At 44.4% G+C, this 21426-nt stretch overlaps 2 protein-coding genes across 5 annotated transcripts; one reads left to right on the top strand and one right to left on the bottom strand.

Moving 5' to 3' along the window:
• Positions 1-10: 10 nt before the first annotated feature.
• Positions 11-9266, bottom strand: desmb (desmin b). Its single transcript, XM_084347485.1, has 9 exons — positions 8633-9266; positions 5649-5709; positions 5042-5137; positions 3739-3900; positions 3532-3657; positions 3233-3453; positions 3071-3114; positions 2622-2710; positions 11-1201 (listed from the first exon to the last, which is right to left on the bottom strand). The coding sequence occupies exons 1-9, from the start codon at positions 9217-9219 to the stop codon at positions 1160-1162; spliced, it is 1428 nt and encodes a 475-aa protein (XP_084203611.1). The 5' UTR covers positions 9220-9266; the 3' UTR covers positions 11-1159.
• Positions 9267-13321: 4055 nt separating this feature from the next.
• dnpep (aspartyl aminopeptidase) lies at positions 13322-20773 on the top strand. 4 transcript variants are annotated; one of them, XM_084347482.1, is made up of 15 exons: positions 13322-13410; positions 13868-13958; positions 15308-15396; positions 15668-15781; positions 15891-16016; positions 16599-16723; positions 16855-16939; positions 17161-17268; positions 17432-17509; positions 17965-18045; positions 18262-18422; positions 18744-18783; positions 18886-18987; positions 19494-19661; positions 20504-20773. In XM_084347482.1, the coding sequence occupies exons 1-15, from the start codon at positions 13405-13407 to the stop codon at positions 20552-20554; spliced, it is 1425 nt and encodes a 474-aa protein (XP_084203608.1). In that variant the 5' UTR covers positions 13322-13404; the 3' UTR covers positions 20555-20773. The 4 variants fall into 4 exon arrangements, with proteins under 4 accessions (XP_084203608.1, XP_084203607.1, XP_084203609.1 ...); XM_084347481.1 differs by lacking the exon at positions 13322-13410 and adding an exon at positions 13427-13559; XM_084347483.1 differs by lacking the exon at positions 13322-13410 and adding an exon at positions 13531-13610.
• The last annotated feature ends 653 nt before the right edge of the window (positions 20774-21426 follow it).

Below are 21426 nucleotides of genomic sequence, written 5' to 3'. Positions count from 1 at the left end.
AGCTGCAGCGTGAAGTCCACTTTACTTTTATTAGCAAACAATGTTTGAAAGTCACAAGAGATTAACAGCCTCCTCTCTCTCTCTCTCTCTCTCTCTTTACTGTGCTCTCTACCTCGCTCGACCGCTTCTCCCCTCATCTCTCGCTTCATCTTTTTAATCTCCTCCTCCGTCTCTTTATCGATGAGCACAAACACACATACAGTTCACCTCAATCTCGTTTGGACGAACCTCTGACCTGGATGAACGGGATATAATCTGCTGCTCGTGGAAGAAACCAGAAGAAGAATCATGATGTAAGACAAAAAAACCTATTGTTGCATTTTCAGTGTAGATTTGGATCCAGCTGCAAATATTTTGTGGTGTAACATTGGATGCAAAGGCAGGATTTGCTCAGTTGATGTGAAACGGTAGATTTTCTGCAGTGTTTCCCACACGTGGACTTTACATGGGCGGGCCAGCCAGGTGTCGTTTACCACGTTTAGATAGTTTGGATAGGCTGGTGGTTGTCGTCAAATATCATCATCCACCCGCCACAGGTTCACAGTCGCTCTGTGGGAAACACTGAGAGACATTTAACTTAAATTGAAGAACAGGAAGTGGAGACGGCACCGGAGTATCTCACCAGCCGTCTGAATGCTTTTACCTTTCTGCAACGTCGTTCATACAGAAGAGGATTAAGGGTCGATGTGACGAACGATTATTTGATAATAGTGGCCCTAATCTTCTTCCGTACTTTTGGGTCCAAAATAAAATTATCTTATTATTTAAAAACTTCCATCTTCAGTCTTCGTCACTATCTGTAATTGTGTCTTTTCTTTATTCCACTGCAGTGACTCACCTTAATATTTATTTTTCCGAGAGACAAACTGAGAAAATAAAGTTTTTTGGAGTCAGTTAAACAGAAATGTGGATGGTGGGATGGAGATGTTAACTCCAACTCCAACTAACTTACTGTACGTGTGAGAAAGCAGAGATAAATAACCCTCAGCAACGTTAAAGATTCACATATGACAGTAACTTTAAAACAAGAACAGTACAGGCCATAATCTGAGTTTGTAAAGTCTTTTTACTTTGTTTTCTTTGAGCATCTTTTCTTGATCGTTGTCTTCATCCGTCAGTGAAGGACGGATTGTTTCTTCTTCTTATCTTCTGCACATCGTTACATGATGTCCTGCTGGTGCTGCGTCGACTCGCTGACGACCTGCAGGACAGAAACACATGCAGATATAAAGATACACCGAACATGACACCACACCACACACTCAACCACAGCGTGTCTGCAGTGTGGGAAAGATAATTGAGCTGCTCACAGACAATTAAAGATAATTGGATGGTTGTAAATCAGCTCCAGCACCAACTGGAGTGTGTTGGTGCTTCTGTCGTCTTTCATGTCCTGGAAGTTTCATATTTTTTATAGTAGACCTCCTGCAGGATTTATCTTAGATCACTTCAAACTTCTTCTAACAAGTCTTTTTTTTGTCTCTAATTTTTTCCTACAGATGAATTTCTCTTCTTGTCTTCTAATTGTTTCATACTCAGTAGTTTTCAGCTACAGATGTGCCCACGACCAGATAAATGATCTGTTTGTATCCTCGGCAGAATCTTAATCCTCAACAAGTGTGAGATTAACTGGAAGTTGTTAAATTAAGCCTGAAATTGATGATGATGGGTTGATAGTTTTTTTGCTCAGCTACCCAACAAGGATTTTCCTTTTCCTTCCCTGCAGGACTCCAACACAGACAGAAATAACTGAGTAAGCGCTCGCAGTGTTTTGGGGCACTGAAAGCATTTGGTCTTTGCGGGAGGAGAAAAAAAAGCAGCGTGTCGGCCTGAACAAAGTTATCAGGGAGAAACCAGACGAGACGGTACAGTGGGAACGAGGACAACAATGACTCGTCTCAACACGTCCGGGACGTTTGTTTTCCCGGGAGGCTGCGGCTGCAGCGTGCCTCCACTCAGGCGGGACAGGATATCTGCTTGGCACTCGTTGGCTGAACAAGTCGCTGCATGTGTGTGTAGGTGTTGGTTTACGTAGAAGCAAAGCCTCCTGAATGAAGTGGCAACACGTCAGTGTGGTGCAGCTGTGTCCTCACTCTGCCCTGCAGAGGATTATCAGAGCTGCTGGCTGGTGGCGCTGCTGGTGGAGCGTGGCCCGTGTGCAGAGGCCGAGGGTCCAACCTGACCTGTGGCTCCTTGTTGCATGTCGTTATGTTTCCTGTCAGCTTCTCTAAGATGCTCTGTCTAATAAAACCATGAAAATATTAACAATAATCAAATCAGTTGGTAGAGCGTGTGCCACGTGCAGAAGCTGCGTCCTCGCTGCAGCTGCACAGGGGTCAGATCTGACGTGGCCCTTTGTGGCTAATAGAAAACGTTTAGAGGTAAAGAGCTGTTCCTTCAGTGTCGGTGCAGAATATTGATTCTGGACGTTTCGGGCAGAATGAACTAAAAGCCAGCGCTGACCCGCTCTGAATACTGATCGATTCTGATGTAAGCCCATTAGTTTAGGTTCAGAGGGTTTAAATGAGTCGGTGTGTGAAATCCTTGTTCCTGTCAGGACTTTGTTGTTTGTCGTTTTGTCCAGTGGATGATGACAGTCGTGCTCTCCTGTGAGGGTTTACCTCTCCGTCGCGGGTCTCGATGGTCTTGATGAGGACGGTTTTCTTCGAATGCGTCTCGGAGGAGCGCTGCTGGTGCTCCGGGCTGGTTTCTGTTCAAACACAGGCAGAAAATATCATCAGCCTGAGAGAAGGTCAAACTACTGAGGCTTTCTTCTGATACAATAATGATCATTTAACTTTTCAATGAATTTCTGACGTATCAGAAGCAGAATGTGAGACCGTGTGCCGCACATAAACTCCTGAAAACCACAGCGTGTCTCTTTAATCTGCTCATCATGTTATGGACTGTTTGTCCATTTGGTATTTAAGTAATGAAGCATCATAAATCAGGTTTCAAAGCTCCATCTGCAGGCGAACTGCATTATGGGTCAGTTCAGGCTCCAGACTGCTGTTTAAAGAGACGTGCGCCCTCTCGTGGTGTGTTCAGGGAACAGCAGGTGAGTTTGTACCTCTGAAGCTCAGGGTGGAGTAAGTCTGCACAGGCAGGGTGATCCTGTGAAGACACAAATATAAATGAATATGCATCATATATTCATGACTAAATCTTGATTCACCTTCAGTTGGATAAAAAAAGAGGTGTTTAATCCTTTAAAACCTTTCAGGCTCCTCACCTGCTCTCCTCCCCTTCCAGCAGCTTCCTGTAGGTGGCGATCTCCACATCCAGCGCCATCTTGACGTTGAGCAGGTCCTGGTACTCCCGGAGGTGGCGCGCCATCTCGTCCTTCATGTTGGCGATTTCCGCCTCCAGCCGGGCGATGGTGTCCTGGAAGCCGCTGGCCTCCAGCCCGTGACGGTCCTCCATGTCCCTCATCTGCCTCATCAGGGACTCATTCTGGATTCAGAGAGACGGGTCTGTTGAGAATCGGATCGAACGGCACGAGCTTCAAATCTTTACGTGTGTGAGACGTACGGTGCCTTTGAGCGAGTCGATCTCGCAGGTGTAGGACTGGATCTGGTGTCTGAACTCCATGGTCTCCTGCCGGGCCTGCTTCAGGGCCTCGTTGTTCTTACTCACCGCCTGGTTCAGGTCGGACACCTGGAGGGACAAAGGTCAAAGGTCAGGTATTACAGGTATGAACGTGATTTATAATCTAAACTCCGGTCGACCCTCTCTCACCTTTGACTTGTACCAGTCCTCGGCCTCGGAGATGTTCTTGGCGGCGATGCCCTCGTACTGGGCTCTGATGTCTCTGAGCGCCGCCGTCAGGTCCGGCTTGGACATGTCCATCTGGATCTGCACCTGAGTCTCCTGCATCTGCGCCTGCAGCTCGCGGATCTCCTGCAGGAGGAGGAGGAGGGAGGTCAGGTTAGAGCTGAGGGAGGCTGGACGGGATCAAAGGGACCAGCTCTCGTACAGTATGTGTGCACCAGTCCGACCAGTAACAACTAAAACCCAATGAGCCTGGAAGTGACACCCTGAAGATGAAGTGCTAACCAAGTCAAAACTTCAGATGCGTTTCCACCCAAAGTACCCAGAACTTTTATGACATGAAGCCAAGTCGTCGTTGTATTGTGATTTTTTTTTTAGAAACATCTTCCACTAAAAGTTTTACTAAAAACATTAATCAAGTAAAAGTAGATAAGTATGAAAAGTAAAAGTACTCGATGTTCCCTGGAAGCGTTTTCATTTTACATCTGACGTGCTGTAGAGTTGAAGCTGAGCACACCTGTTAAAGTTGAATAAAATGGGAATAATCAAGTAAAGTACAAGTACCTCGACTTGATACTTGAAGTACAACTACAAACCAATTGTCTGCACATTTCTGGATTCTGAGTCACATCAACATCCTCTTCACCACCCAGCAGCAGCAGCGCTCGTTGTCTCTGATGGCCTCATATCAGCCTGACAAGACACTGCAGCAGCCACTCGGCTCCGGCGTCATGTAGCTTATCAGTCTCAGGATGGACACACACACACACACACACACACACACACACACACTCCTAAGCTTACAGGCCGGTGCTGCTCAGACTCGAGGACGTGAGCTGCTGGTACACGGAGTAATTTTAGCCGTACATCTGCTGAGGGAGATTTCAGCGCTGTGCTGAAACACTGCAGGCCGGCTGCCAGCACACAAGCTTTGTGTGTGTTTGTGCGTGAAACTGTGTACTACTAACCCAATCCTCCACACACACACACACACACACACACACACACACACACACACACACACACACACACACACACAGATGTAACAACACATGCCAACAGACAAACAAAGACTCAACAGACAACAAATGAACTCTTTGAGGTTTTGCATGAATTGAAATGTGTATCACAGGTTAACTGATTGTTTTGTTCCCTAAACTTTGTCATTTTTACTCCTAAATGACTTTAAAATAATCTTTTGTGTCCCCAACAAATGTAAATGAGCCTTAATATGTGTGCTGTATGAACAGAGAGACAGAAGAAGAAGAACCTCCTCGTGGATCTTCTTCAGGAAGGCGATCTCCTCCTGCAGCGTCTCGATGCGACGCTCCAGGTCCAGACGGGCCAGAGTGGCAGCGTCCACGTCCTGCAACAGTTCAGTGAATCATTTTAAAAACTGGGGGAAATTAAAAGTAGTAGTTTAATCCGTCAAACCTTTTATTTACTTTCATTCCTGAGTTTCAAAGATCATTCTTGACATTTTTAGGTCAATTTTAAAGCCAACATGGACGAGAAGTTCTCAAACAAACTTTATCTGCTGAGAAAGATTGTTTAATACGATCGAAGGCTCCCTGACAGATAACAGGACACTGAGGACCGTCAGCTGTATCAAAATAGTTCATATCCAAATCTAAATAAACCTGATGGGAGTGGAGAAGATTCAGACTACATTCGTGTTTTATAAAGTCAAAAATCAACTGAATTCAACCCAAACCATCCCGTTATGTCACGATTTATTCATTATTAAGTACCCAAAAATAGTAGCGGTGATGTTCAAGCTTGTTTTTACAGAGAAATAGTAAAATATACATTATTAATCTCATGTAAATACGTTGTGTAGTGACGTACAGTACCGACAGTAACACGTGAGGACTCACCGCTCTGAAAGCAGCCAGGTTGTTTTCTGCTTCCTCTTTTTGCAGAATCTCTTCCTGAAGTCTGCAGGAGAAATGTGTGGAAATATACATTTAATTATGTGCTTGCAATGTATTATTGAATACATCAGATGCTCCAGTATATTCTCAGTATATACAGTATCTGTGTGTATATGTTAGTATATATATTTATTGATATATTGACAAATTATACCAATCAATGCCATAATATTACCATCATTACCAGAAATATATTAACTTGTATCATCTGCAAAATATATTTTAGTCATTTTGAGTTTTTTTGGAACAGGTTCTATTACCAATGTATTATTTAATATATAAGATGTAACAGTATATTATCTATATATTGACAAATATACCACATATTGACATGTTTCATATATTGTAAAACATATTACCATAAATATATTATGTAGTTACATGCAAAACATTTTATGTATAAGATTAAAAAACACATATCAGTACTATACTATACTCTTAAAGCAATATATTGTCAAATATATGCAGACATATTAAAATCAATTTTTTTTAACATATTACATTTTATTTTTTAACTTAAAAAAATAGCTGCAACCTGATTGAGTGTCATTTTTAGTGTTATGGAGGAATACTGAATCATTTATTTACCTTTGTTGACCTAAAATAAGTCAAATTCAAATAAACTGAGTCTGAAAACACAGGAATTATCCTCAAACATCTCCTCCATGTGATTTGCCTGTAAAACATCTAAAAAGAGCAAAGTGAGCGACACGTTAACGGCTGTAATAAAAGCTCTCTGTAACACCAGATGTTGTTGTAATCCTCTCCTGCAGTGAGCAGATGCTCTTTTTATTTGTTGAGCCAGAGTCACAAAACTCCTGACAGGGAGTGAAGGAGATAAAAGCTCCATTTATGTTTTATTCTAATAAAAAACTCTTGTGAAGACGTCTTCCAGTTATGGTTTGATATTTAAACTGTCGTCTCTCTGAGTCTGACACTCGACATGTAAACCTCAGAGCCAGAGAGAGGAAGAACAGGTCGTTAGAGATGCTGCAGATATGTGGGAGCTGTTTCCTCTCCTTTTATAGAAGACCACAGAGTAAACGTGTGTGTGTGTGTGTGTGTGTGTGTGTGTGTGTGTGTGTGTGTGTGTGTGTGTGATGAGCTCTAACTTTGGTCAGATCGAAGCAGCAACACACACAAACGTCATCCATCGTTTTTATAGTCCAACACCCCAGAGATTATATGAAGATCAACAACAGAGACGACACTTTCTGTGACATTTGTGTTTTTTGGACTTTGGGATTCAGCGTCTTGCTCATGGGCACTCCAACAGGACAAAGCTGATCGTGTGCCTGCTCCAAGCTGAAGCTCATTGTCAGGTCTAAATTTAAAGCTGTGGCACTCGTGTTATTTAGACTTTGGAAACGTCTTTATAATCATCAGACTGTTTTAAATCCAATTCTTCATGCTGAACTTTGAATTTAATGAAACATGTTTTAATTATTATTTCAAATATAAATAAACTGGAAACATTTTGGTTTGTTTCGATGCGTTAATCCAAATGTGGCACATTTAAGGTCCGCTGAGCAACAGTATCAGGAGGAGTAATCTTTCAAAAATAAATGAATATGAGTGAATATTTCTCTCTTAAATGTGGTGGAGTAGATAATGGATCCTGAAACTGTAACGAGGGCAAAAACTCTTTATTTCCTTATTTACACTAAGTTTGTGTTTACACGACCACTCATTGGCTGTTGTCAGCTCTGGGGCGGGCATATACGCTCATATCTGCTCAAACGAGCTGTCAATCAAACAGCAGCCATCTCAGGATTGACAGAAATACTAGTTTTAATGTTTAATAACAGTATTTGTAATATTTTCTGGTCCAGTAGAGGGAGTGAAGCTGCTGTCAGTGACACCCCGTGTCTTGTTATGTAACCGTCCAACACCTCCGTGTTTCTGTTGCTGACCTCTCTCAGTCTTGAGTTTATAAGTCAAGTAATCTTAATGATCCTCCAGTCCCTCTGCATCATTTCACAGTCTTCCTCCCTCCTAAAACACAGTCTATACGAAGCGTGTAGGCGAGTTGAACCTCAGCTTGTTTAAATATAATTCTTGTCCCACTGCATCAACAGTGAGTCATCCTCCACCTTCTTCCTGTGATGTGGGGAATATTTTGAGATCTTATTTATGATAAGCTGAGACACAATCTGAGGATGAAGACAAAGACCAGTAAAACTTCCAAAAAACTGTCCTGCAGTGTGGTCCAGAAGAAGAAGAAGAAGAAGAAGAAGAAGAATGCCTCTATTAGTCTGTACATTCATTTAATAACTTTAGTCACTAGTTACTTTGTAGCTAACTTTAAATTCACCATTTATTAATGATGCTTTTAAGAAAGGGAAATAATAATAAATGCCCAAAAAGTACCCAAAAGTCACACCCGAGTAAAAGTAAAGAGTAAAAGTCTTAAAGTATCTGATACTGCATGAAATTAACTGAAGTATCAAGTACATTTCTGGTAATAAATGAACTTAAGTATCAAAAGTACAACTAAAAGTAAATTATCCTGCAGCAGTGACCACGATTCACTAATATTAAGTCATTTTCTCCTCAGACTCAGTCTTTACTTCTTGTGATGTAGTGATGTGAAGTATGTGAGTGGTCTTTAAAGAACAAACCCACTCGTCAGGGAGTAAAGACGCTTCCTGTAACCACAACAAACAGCTGATACTGTGACACTGACTCGTCTGTGTGACATCACAGCTCTTCATCCACACGTTCCTACATGTAGTCTGTGTAAAATCAAACGTTTTTATCATATTTATTATGTTTTTCTCCCTCTGAGCTCCACAAACTCTTCTGTCTTTCCTGTTTTTCTACATTTCTGTCAGTTTTCTCTTTCCGCCCGACGACACACACACAAACACACACATACTCACACTTCTTCTTAAAGAAACACACACACGCCGTCTGGCCCCTCCCACCTGAGTTTTAGCTTGTCCAGGTCGTCGACCAGGTTGTCCCGCTCCACCTCAATGCGCGACCTCTGATTGGTCAGGATCTCCACCTGCCTCCTCAGCTCGCACATCTCCTCCTCGTACAGGTCGGCGATGCGCGTGGGCTCGCGGCCGCGCAGACGCTCCACCTCCACCGACAGCGCCTGGTTCTGCGTCTCCAAGTAGCGGACCTTCTCGATGTAGCTGGCGAAGCGGTCGTTCAGGTGCTGCAGCTCGACCTTCTCGTTGGTCCGCGTGGTCAGGAATTCCTGGTTGAGAGCGTCGGCCAGGCTGAAGTCCAGCGTCTCGCCCATGCCGGCGTAGGAGCGCCCCATGGAGACACGGGAGGCCGACAGGGGCTTCCCATAGTAGCCTGAGGAGGAGACGCGGTAGGTGGGCGTCGCGCTGGTCCGGGTCACCTCGTAGACTCTGGAGGAGACGTGGCCCCCGCCGCCGCCGCCGCTGCCCCTGTGGCCCAGCAGGGAGCGGTTCAGGGAGGGCGAGGCGTAGGTGCCTTGGCCGAAGGCGCGACGGTAGGAGGAGGCGCTTTGGGCGGAGGAGCTGTAGGAGGCCATGTTGGAGGACGAGGAGAGCCTGGAGAGGGCTGCAGCAGAGGGAAGCACTGAGGGAGGACTAACTGCCCCGGGCTATTTGTAGTTACCCCCTCCCTCGCTTGTTCTCACCCCCTCCTCCCTCTCAGCTGCCCTCCCTGTCTCTCCTCCATCGACTCCTCATTCTCTCATTTTCTATCACTCGTCTCCTCTTCCATCCCTCCTTGCCTCCTTTCCTCACCCCTCACCTTCTCCGTCTTTCATCATTTTCCATCTTTATACCTTCAAAATCATCTTAACGATCTGTGATGCTGATGCTTTGCACACGAACTGATAGAAGCAGCTGAAACATGACTCAGAACATCACAGCTTCATGTCTCTGAACATTTGGATTTTAACCCTTCAGGTCCGACCCAACACAAAAGCTGGATAACGCTGGAAGAAAAAGGTTCAAAATGTAACTAAGTACAAGTTTGAGGTACTCGTACTTTTTACTCCAACACATCTATCCAGTAACTTAAGTCACAAGTTACTTAGAAAACATTCAGAATAAAAATGGTGTTATTGCAGCCAATCGGCCGACCTCAGTTTGAGTCACACTACTGGATATAGGACACGTGGAGACGTTTCCAGCTGATTTCTTGGCTGCCAAAACCAACTTTTTTTCACGGGAAGTCTGACCTTCTCCATCCGTGATCGTGGCGAGTAAAACACGTATTTTATGCCAAACCATGGTGTTTTATAACCCTGACCAGAGCATAAGAACAGCGTTGTGACAAGAGAGAAACAGAAAATTCAACATCAACAAACATAAAGAAACGCTCAGTTCGAGTTCTGTGATTCTGCAGAAACTAACTCAGCTAACATTTATTCTGGTGACTGGGTCGGTGCTTGTGGGGGAGTATTGCTGCAGGAATGCTGTTGAAAAGGCGTTTCCTTGAGTTTGAAGGCTTCTCAGACACCAAAACACTGCACAGAAACAGAAATGTGTGCATTCATTGTTCGATTTGACCAGTGCAGCTTTTCCTGCACCGGAAACTGAGCTAACACAGCATCTCATTGAAGTGAATGAGAGGAGCTTTTTCGTCGGGGTCGATGAACTGACCAGCAAAGCATGTGATTGTCCTGTTTTCTGTCGTGATCACAATGTTTCTGCAGCGTTAACCAATTAATTTTGTTCCTAATTCCTCCTCCTCCGCCTCTGTGATCTCACGACATAACGATGTGAGGATGCAACGACGGACGGTGGCTGTCAGCCCTCTGCGTCGTCCTCACATGGCGAGGTGGCGCAGGTTGTTGATGACGGCAGGCGTGGGGGAAGAGCTTCGACCAACCTGCCTTTAAAAGGAAAACTATCCCATCCCGAGAGACGCACAGTGAACAGCGTGTGACTGCAGAGAAGGAGAAAGCCCACATTCCCAAACAATATGTGCTGTTAATGATGATATCATTAGTGTGTGTGACAGTGGAGTGGATTTACAAGGAGGTTTCCTCTGCCAGCAGACTCACTGGAGTCCTGTTGGAAACATGTTTAAAGGGAAAATCACTTAAAAACCACTGTAAGAGGTTTTTCAGGAATATAATTGACCTTATTTTAATCCTGGAAGATTAATTTTTGATACTTTCTTTGATGCAAACATCAGCCTGCAGATGAGCTGTAGCAATATCTCTAAAATCAACACTTAACACCAGGAAATATTCAGGCAACTGGTAGAAAATGTAATTATGTGACCTAAAAATACCCTAAAACTCATCATAGTTCTTTATTTCTTTATTTACACTAACTTTGTGCTGATAAAAGAGTCAAAAACAAGTGCTGAGGTGGAAAAACAGCCTATAAACTTGCATAATTTCCAAGTTTAGGGCTTTAAAAACTGAAATAAACTATATTACTGGAGAGAGTGGGTCGCCTGTCTACGTGATCACTCATTGGCTGTTGTAGGCTGTAGGGCGGGCATATAAGCTGCTAGTCCCACTGAGAAAACATCTAAAACGAGTCTGAGTTTCAGCCTCGAGAGTCAGCTGGAGGCACAGAAAGGTTTTAATGTCTTTAATCCTGCGGCTCTAAAGGATTAACAGACCTCTCTACCTTGATTAATTAAGGCTGCAGTTCATTTAGGTGCCTCAGTTCCAGCTCGATGCTGTGACTTACACTAAGTGCTGCTAAGTGGATTTTAATGAGCCATCGTTTATTTTATCAGGGCTGGAACACCTGCGGCAAATGTCAAACGTCAGCCATGAGAAGCATGGATGGATGACTGAACAGGTATCTGGGCCATAACGACATACGAGTGATATCTAGACAATGTAGCTCCATTAACTCCGGGTCTGGATGGATAAATAACACTCCAGGTATTGTGTGTTTTTGATTTTGGGGTGGACTGTCCCTTTAAAGTGATTTTCAAAGGAGACCTATTATGCTTTTAATTTTTTCTCTTTTTAAAGAGGTTCGTGTGCACGTAAACAATCTTCAAAGTTCAAAAGGTCAAAGAAGCTCCTCTCTCCCGCAGAAAACACAGCACCTGAACGCCTCGTCAGTAGTCCCGCCTTTATTTCTGTGACTTTGTGACATCACATGACGTCACTCAGTCACACATCTGCAGACATTATGCTAGTCTGGGGCGTAAGCATCGATTACGCACAGCTGCTCTGTTGTTGTTGTTGCTGGCTCAGGCGTGTGTGAGCTGACGAATCAGAGCAGACTGGGTGTTCAGGAGGCGGGGCCTTAAAGAGACAGAGCGTTTCAGACAGGAGAAGAAGAATATAAATTAAATGATGAGCCTGAAAATGAAAAAAATAATGGACCTTGGAAAAATATAATCACAAACACTGTTTCCTCTATAAGACCTCATGGTTTGGACACTTTTTTAGCTTTAATTTCACAAACTTTGACTTTCGTCTCATGCATAAAACAGAACGTGGTGTTGTCTGCAGGACAGGTTCTGGTTCCCAGTTTGTCAGACCACTGAACCATTAAGATGCTGTTTTATCCCAGTATGTTCAACACTCTGCAGCCTGTTGCTCTCACATCTATTATTAGAGAATGACGCTAACATGTGTGTGTGTTCGTTCCCCTGGGCTTCCTCAGCAGCAGGACAGACGTTGGGAGCTGACAGCTGATATAAACATCTCTTCATCGTCTTCTGGCTCTCCTCCTCCTCCTCCTCCTCCTCGGTCCCCCTCCTCCCTCGTTGTTCAGGACTATATATGGCCGGTTCCTGTGGTGATAAATGTCTTCATGGGAAACAGAGAGTAAATTTACATGAGTGAGTCAGAAGGAGATAAAGAAGGAAAGGTCTTCAAACAATACAGTAAAATTAGGAGGAGAAAGAGGTGGATTCACAATAAAAAGCATAGTTCAATGTTTCACTTTAACACATGATGGAGAACTGCAGTATGAACATGTAGATGACCGCCTGAAAACATTCAGTAAATGCACCTTGACTACCTAATATTTCTTGGCTTTGCTTGTTGACAACGATCACGCAAACTCCCCAATAAACAAATGAATCATGTGCAAGGAATTGTGGGATATCAACAGCTGCAGCAGTGTTTGAAGGCAAGTTTACATGTGACACATCTGGATATTGTAGTAGATTGTGTAGATATTGCAGTAAACAAACAATCATGTAGTTGTCTTTGATTTGATAACTCTGACTTTTATCATAACTTTTACTTTTTATTTCATAATTATGAATTTTTTTTATCATAATCTTGACTTTTCTATCATAATTTTGATTTTTATTTCACAATTTTTACTTTTTTATCATAATTTTGACTTTTTATTTCATACGTTTGACTTTATTATCTCATTATTTTCTTAAACTGGCAGGAATGTGCTTCCACAGATTATGACAGGGGCTGCCATGTGAATCTCTCCCTCTTTCTTTATCGCTTTTTATTTATTTATTTATATCCACCTCTAACATTACTTATTCGTCAAGCCCCTCACAAACTTAACTAACTTATCAGAAAGAATAATGACGTGAACATTCATGATTATAATCAGATTAAGATGAATGAAAAGTGTCTGATCTTCTGACAAGCCTGTGGATGACTGATGGTGTTGCAGTTACACCGCCTGGCCGCTGGGTGTCGCTGTGGCGCTGTGGCGCTGTGTGTGAAGGCAGCGGCTGTCAGCTGCTCTGTGTCTTCCTGTCACCTGTGTCTGGTGTCTGGAGTTCAGAGTTTGATCAGAAAGTGTCATTAATGCAGGTAAGTGTCATAAAAATGATCAGAGCCGCTGCGGCATGTGGAGGTGCTGCTCCGGCACCGACAGCTGCTTTGACTTTAGCCAGCAGAAGAAGAAGAGGAGCGAAGAAGACGAGGCAGAGCGTTGTCCCGTGCGGGTTAAGCTAGCAAAGGTTAGCTAAGCAGCGGTGCGTCCTTTATCGGACAGGTCTGGTTTTTACGCGGTAATGTCATGGTTATAATCAAGTTTGTGTGTAATTTGTCATTTTATGATTTTTGATTTCGCCAGTCGTTACATTTTTAGTTTCTCTGCCTGGCGTATCGAGAAGTCGTAAAAGTAAAAGGCTGAAATCTCGCGAATAGTGTCCGAAGTTTGAACTCGGCGGCGGGGCAGCTAGCTGCTGGCTTTGCTGTCTCACCCCCTGTGATGAACGTGTGCAGCTGAAGCTTTGTTGTGATCGTGTGTGACTTGTGCCTCCAGTCTGCGGCCATGAAGAGCTCCAGGGAGGCCGTGCAGGCCGCAGCCCGGGAGTTCCTGCAGTTTGTCAACAGAGGAGTGTCTCCATATCACGGTGAGGGCTGAAAAACTGCGGGTTGAACCTTTAATTCACCAACATTTCCTTTATTCACTGTTCTGACCACAAACACTGACATTTAATATAGTGTGTGAGGTTAACACAGGTGGTGAAATGCACCTTATGCGTGAGATATAACATGTATTTTACATTTTTCAAGTGTATTTTGTGCTGAAATCTCAGTCATGAATATAATTGTAGGACAAACAGAGTGAAATTAAATAAAAGATGAGCCAGTGTAACATTAAACATGTGAGACTTTGTTTGTAGGATGAAGTATCTGCCTCTGATTCACATTTCTGTACATTTTTTTAATATATTTTGTTAAATTTAGAGTCACTTTATTTCTATAAAACCCACAAACAGTCCAGATTTAACATGTTGATCGTCTCTCTGGTTGTAAAAGTTCACTCACTTCACCACAGAAATGGTTAATTAGTAAATAGAATAACTGTAATTATAATAATACAATAATGAATAAAGAGTATGCAGAATAATAAGACAGGACGTGCAGGATGTGCACATGAGGCGTAAATATAATTATAAAATATAAGTATGATTGGTTGAAGGTGCAGCAGCGATGGCGGCGGTCAGGTGCATTAAAGCCGTGAACATTCGTGTTTTTATTCTAAAACTGAGCTTTTACACATTTTGAACTTCGGCTGAAAGAATCGCACGTCTTTTATAATTTGTGCTATTTGAGGTGAAGCGTTCAAACAAAGGTTGAGTGTGATAAGAGAGACGCTAACAACCCTGCAGCTGCCTGGAGTTTAATATGAGAACAAAGTTTAAGAAGATAATCAGACGACTTTGAGCTGGAGATAAGATAACGTCTGCAGACGGAGCGGAGATTTCATAATGTCTCCCACCTTTAGACTGTGACCTCGCGCAGGAAAGAGACAGAAAAAAAATCCAGTATCTCAGTTACTAGTTACTAGTTACTAGTTACTAGTCCTGCTGGAAAAGGACAGCAGCATCTCCGTACGGAGATGCTGCTGTCCTTTTCCAGCAGGACTAGTAACTGGTTTGCTGACCATGATGTTACTGCACTTGATGGTCCAGCCAACTCACTTGACCTGAACCCCTGAACCCCTGAACCCCGTCGTGAACCAGACTCCAGATGAACACGGTCGGAGGAGCGTCTCCACAAAGTCTTTGAGTCGCTGCTGAAAAGCTGCAAAGTCGTGAAAATGGAAACGAGATTAAATTCAGTTTATTGCCTCTTGAAGTTGGTTCCAGCTTTGGATGAAGAATCACTCTGACTTTCACCAAACCTGATAAACGTCAGCGCGGCGGTGAGCAGAGAGACTCCAGCCTCATCTTGTCTCGTGTGTTTTCGTCTGTAGTGGTCGAAGAATGCCGGCGGCGGCTGCTGGAGGCGGGTTTCATCGAGCTGAAGGAGACGGAGCAGTGGGACATCAAGCCGTCCACGAAGGTGGGTCGGAGCTAACGGCCCTCTGGTTCCCTCGTTTCAGCCGTTAGATACAGATTTTATCACAATATCAGAATATTAAAGCTGAGATTTCAAGTGTCATCAGATTCTTTAGACATTTTTTTGAATGATGAAGTCATGAAGTGATGAGTGAAGGATTTCAAAATGAAAATATATCACCTCCTTTTCCAAAGCTGTGCACATAAACATAGATCGTTTTGCACGTTTCTGTTGAATAACCTTGAATATTTAAATCCCGTCCTGCTGTGTTCAGTACTTTGTGACCAGGAACTTCTCCAGCCTCATCGCCTTCGCTGTGGGCGGACTCTACCTGCCGGGAAACGGCTTCTCCATGATCGGAGCCCACACAGACAGCCCCTGCCTCCGGGTGAGAGCCCGCCCTCTCCACCTGTCCATCACAGTTAGCCTCTCGACGCTTCTTTACATGCCTACAAAGAGACAGAGTCCGGCTGACGTGTGACGTGTGTGTGTTTCAGGTGAAGCCGAGGTCGAAGAGGACGAAGCAGGGCTGCCTGCAGGTTGGGGTGGAGTGCTACGGCGGCGGCATCTGGAACACCTGGTTCGACCGTGACCTGACCATCGCCGGCCGCGTCATGGTCAAGGTACCAGCAGGACTGACGGCGTTCATTCATCATTTACGGATTTAACAGCTAATGTTAAATCCTCCCAGTCGTAGCAGCTGGAGCTGAGGTGTTGTTGTTGAAACTGATGTTAGAAGAAGAAGAAATCCTGTTTTCACTTTGTAGTTCATGTATTTATAGTTTCCTGCTCTGATGGAAGCTGAGCGCAGTTTCTGGCCTCATTTTATTTTTCTCTCGTCACATTTTTACTCACTTTGGGCTCTTTATTCACTGCAGTATGACGTCAGTCTTTTTTAAATACATTTTTTTTTATAATTCTTCTCTCAGCGGGTTTTCTGAAGAACTTGACAGAATTGTCAACGTTCATTCAAACCTTCGTTCAGCCTCTGGAGCAGAAAGACACATGAAACAAGACGGTTACATTTAGAGTTTCCTTTGGTTTTAATGGGAACTTCTCGCCTTTGCTCTGACGTTCATCAACGAATCACAGTGCAGCTCTTCAGTCACATGTCTTTAAAGTGAACGCATCATCCAGACTTCATCTCATTGATATATGGGCTCAACAGTCCGTCCTCCTCATCCTCTTCCTGTTTGTGTCCACAGAGCGACAGCCGGCTGGTCCACCGGCTGATTCACGTGCCCAGGCCTCTGCTCAGGATCCCTCACCTGGCCATCCACCTGCAGAGAGACATCAACGACTCGTTCGGCCCCAACAAGGAGAACCACCTGTGAGTGACACCACACGTTACACAGTGTTAGATTAAGATATAGAGTTCAGACACACATGAGGCGTCACAGAAGGAAAACATGATCCAACGTTTAACAAAATCATACTGAAGTCTGTGTGTTTGTGTCTCAGCGTGCCGATCATCGCCACCGCCGTCCAGGAGGAGCTGGAGACGGGCTCTGCGTCCTCCGGAGACGCCAGCTGTGCCACCAACACGGTAAAACACACATCTGATTATCTGACGTCTCAGTTTCACCGTGGAAACTACGAAACACTCGTCTCTCTGTACTTTTCCACAGATTACTGAGCCTCTTAAACCCAGAAAGCTGAATATAGAGAATCAAGAACAAAATGTTTAATATCAGCTTAAATTAACACCAACACAGGTTCTCAAATCGAGCGACTTCAGAATGAAAGCTGGTGTATTTCCCTCCTCAGGCGGAGAAGCACCACCCGGCGCTGGTGAAGGTTCTGTGCTCGGAGCTGGGCGTCGAGCCTGAAGCTCTGCTGGACTTTGAGCTCTGCCTGACCGACACTCAGCCCGCGGTGAGTCCGAACATCAACCGCCGACTTCCTCTCACCTCCGAGTGGCGTGTTATGAATGGTGCAAAGCTGGTTTTACTGCTGGATGCTTGAATGCGTCCTCCTCTGTTGTAGATTAGCAACATGTGTCTGTGTGTCTCATGTCTGTCTCCTGTCCTCTCTGCAGGCGTTGGGTGGTGTGTACGAGGAGTTCATCTACTCTCCTCGCCTGGACAACCTGCACAGCTGCTACTGCGCCCTGCAGGTCAGACTCACGCAGGAAGAGTTTCATCTTCACTGTCAGAGAAGCGACAGTCTGCTCGTTTCTCCAGCATGACTCAGTTTCGTCTTCTGGCTCTTTAGTCTGTTTCCTTGTTTTCACCTTCGCCCCGAGTTTCACTAAGATTTGAGGATGTCGGTCGTCTTCTCTGCCGACTGAAAGTAAAAATAACTGCCAGTTAGTTGAAAGTCAGGAGCACAAGTCTCACTGTGTCGTCTCTTCTGTCTCACTGTGTCGTCTCACTGTGTCGTCTCTCTTCTGTCTCACTGTGTCGTCTCACTGTGTTGTCTCTCTTCTGTCTCACTGTGTCGTCTCACTGTGTCGTCTCTCTTCTGTCTCACTGTGTCGTCTCTCTTCTGTCTCACTGTGTCGTCTCTCTTCTGTCTCACTGTGTCGTCTCTCCTCTGTCTCACTGTGTCGTCTCACTGTGTTGTCTTCAGGCGCTGGTGGAGTCCTGCTCTGGAGACTCTCTGGCCAAAGATCCCAACGTCCGCATGATCACTCTGTACGACAACGAGGAGGTGAGTCGGACTGAACTGAACCGGTCAGTAATGAAACCATCCTGCAGCAGAACCTCTGGACTCATTGATCTGTGTGTGTGTGTGTGTGTGTGTGTGTGTGTGTGTGTGTGTGTGTGTGTGTGTGTGTGTGTGTGTGTGTGTGTGTGTGTGTGTGTGTGTGTGTGTGTGTGTGTGTGTGTGTGTGTGTGTGTGATGTGTGTGTGTGTGTGTGTGTAGGTGGGCTCAGAGAGCGCTCAGGGAGCTCAGTCCAACCTGACGGAGCTCATCCTCAGCCGCCTCGCCTCCTCCGCCACCAACCTCACCGCCTTCCAACAGGCGGCGCCGCGCTCCTTCATGATCAGCGCCGACATGGCGCACGCCATACACCCCAACTACCAGTCAGTATCAGCACACGCAGTATCTGATGTCGCAATATTCACGATAACGAGATGTTTTTATGATACAGATGGTGTGAGAGGACAAAGTGTGAGGAGTTTTAATTGCTGTAAATTTGGCGTCTTCTTTTTCCAAATGTTCATATTTTGTCTGATAAACACTGAAGGGAACTAAAACCTGAGAAGTTTAAAATGAAAAGTTACATTAAGATGATTTCATGTAAGAATGTGACTCTCATGTTATCTCAGACTGTGGAGCGTCTCCAGCAGAGTTCAGCTGATTTCTGTCTCATATTTTATCTAAAAAGTTGATTTTCTTCTCAGAGAGAAGCACGAAGAGAACCACCGACCGGCTTTCCACAAGGTGAAGACGTTTCTCTGTTCATCCCTTCATTTAAAAAAGACTCAACACAAAATCACAAACCTGTTTTTCTGTCATTTATTATTAAACTAATTCTCCTCTCAGGGTCCAGTGATCAAGTTCAACAGCAACCAGCGCTACGCCACCACCGCCGTCACCGCCTCCGTCGTCAGAGAGGTCGCCAGCAAGGTCGGGGTGCCTCTGCAGGTACTGTGTGTGTGTGTGTGTGTGTGTGTGTGTGTGTGTGTGTGTGTGTGATAACAGATGAACTGTTTGCAGATGGAGGCTCGGCAGCTTCTCATGTGTTGTGTGTGTCTTGAGTCACTCGGTGGCAAACACAGATCTCCTAGCAACACGTCGTGTCGCTGCTTCAGGACGACACAAAGAGGAAAAGAAAAGATTTCATGTTCGAGATAAGAAACACGTTTTTGTTTCCAGCTGCAGGAGACGACAAAAATACACAAGAAAAGATTCGTATCATGTGAAAGATCATCTGCTTTTGAATAATACGGTTTCCATCAGATCAACATCACATTTCATATCTAGTCGATGAAAAGGAGCAAAAATCTTAATCTCAGTTGTCAGAAACACGTCTGAACAAATAACAAGTGCAGCAAAACCCTCCAGGTGTGAAAGAGGAATCATCACCTGTAAATAATAAAGGAGCAGTTCCACCATCAGGACAGTTTGACGTGTGCTTCCTCCTCCTGCAGGACGTGATGGTCCGTAACGACAGCCCGTGTGGAACCACCATCGGACCGATCCTGGCCGCCCGCCTCGGCGTCCCCGTGTTGGACATCGGAGCGCCGCAGCTCTCCATGCACTCCATCAGAGAGATGTGCTGCACCTCCAGCGTCCTGCAGAGCACCACCCTCTTCAAGGTAACCCCCGTCTGTGAAACAAGCGCACCCTCCCTCTCAGCACAGGTCTCTGACAGTCAGTAAATCATTCACCAGGGTTTTGAACTGTTGGTCAGACAAATTACTCTTAAACCCTGTAGAGGCTGAATCTCGACGCACTTCAGGATTTGATTCAGTTGAATTCAATATGATGATGAAACGATTATCGGTGCATCTTAAATGACGACTTTTGTCCACTTCTAAGTGTTGCAGACCAGCTTTTATGAACTGGATGCACTTTATTTAGAGACAAACTGACACTAAACAGGATGGACGTGTTACGTCTGCTATATTTCACCTTCTGATTGGTTCAGCTGTGAGCAGCGTGCAGCCTCGTCATATAATAAGCGATCGCGGCAGGAACTGGGTTTTAATTTCCTGCATGGAGACAAAATCATTCAGAGGAGAATCACTGCAGCTAAGAATTGATTGTTTCCTCACTCTCCTGTTGAGTTTCTGACCCGGACTACGAGATGAAGCGTGTCCCCTGTTGTGTTTCTAACGTGGGTGGTGTGAGTCACTCGCTGCGACTTGTTTCACACTCTCCCATTGTTCTGACAAACGGAGGATTCAACATTAATACTCAGCAAACTGAACTCGTGTCGCAGGTTTTCAGATTTAACATGTAAAACATCAACATTTGTGTGTTTGCGCTCATTTCATCAGAATATGTCGGCTCGTATCTGTTCACACATTTTCTTCCATCTCTCCTCAGTTTCTGAGGAACTACACACTCGGCTGACTCAGTGTAAATTCCTCCACATGAGTTGTTTGTTGTTTTCGTCCCTCATCTCATTTGTCTTCCTGTGTTTCTCCTCCTGCAGGGTTTCTTCGAGTTGTTCCCCACAGTGAGGAGCTCGCTGGTCGTCGACTAGAGCCGCCAGAACCCCGACGGGACTAAACCGAGGATCTCGCGTCATTTTCAACGTTTCAGGAATCAGGAAAAGTGTCGATCGAGACTCGTGTTGATGTTTAAATGACTGAATGATGTCGTCACTGTGCCACCAAAGAAGAAGTCACATCACAGCTCACGGGCACTTCTCGATCTTTCTTAAGAACTGAAATTGTTTAGAAAATAAAGATACTGAAAAGTTTTTCCTGAGTCGTCCTGTTCATTCGCCTCTCGTCTGTGTGGAGCTGATGCAGGTTTCCTCCTGCAGGAGAAGCTGCTGTCATTGAATTCCTGCTCACTTGTAATAAAACGCTGTCGGCAGCCAGCTGTGCTGCTCTGCCAAGCGTCCGGACGCTTTTTTTGGCAGAATGAGTCGACTTCTTATCGTCTGAACCGCGTCATGATGCAGCGAGAGAGGCAACACCTCCACACTGCAAGAAATGTCTCATCACACTCAACTTTTGAGTTTCATCACATTATTTATCTGAAAGTATCAGACACAATTATTACAGCAATAAAAAAAAAGCAAAAGGAGGCAAAAGTAACAGAAACTGACAGTAACTGGAGTAAGTACAGGAACTTGTTCTTGTGTTTCCATCTCTGCTGCCTTCTTCATGCTGTTTACTGATGGCTGCAGATTTTACTTTCAGGAACATGATGAACATTTTTAATGTGATAAACTGTCAAAGATTAAACACTTGCTGACCTGTGACCTCTTACAAGAAATCTGTGTCTTGTGCTTCATTGCATTTCAGATGTCGTCGATGTTAAAGAGATATTTGCCGTCAGATAACTGATCAAATCCTTAAATATGTCTCATAAAAGATGTAGAAATTTGAAAAAGAGCTGAAAAAT

Source organism: Pagrus pagrus, assembly GCF_965226575.1.
Source record: "Pagrus pagrus genome assembly, chromosome: 24".
Taxonomy (NCBI): domain Eukaryota; kingdom Metazoa; phylum Chordata; class Actinopteri; order Spariformes; family Sparidae; genus Pagrus; species Pagrus pagrus.
The sequence above is the reverse complement of the archived record's forward strand: the minus strand, read 5'-3'. Positions and strand labels throughout refer to the sequence as shown.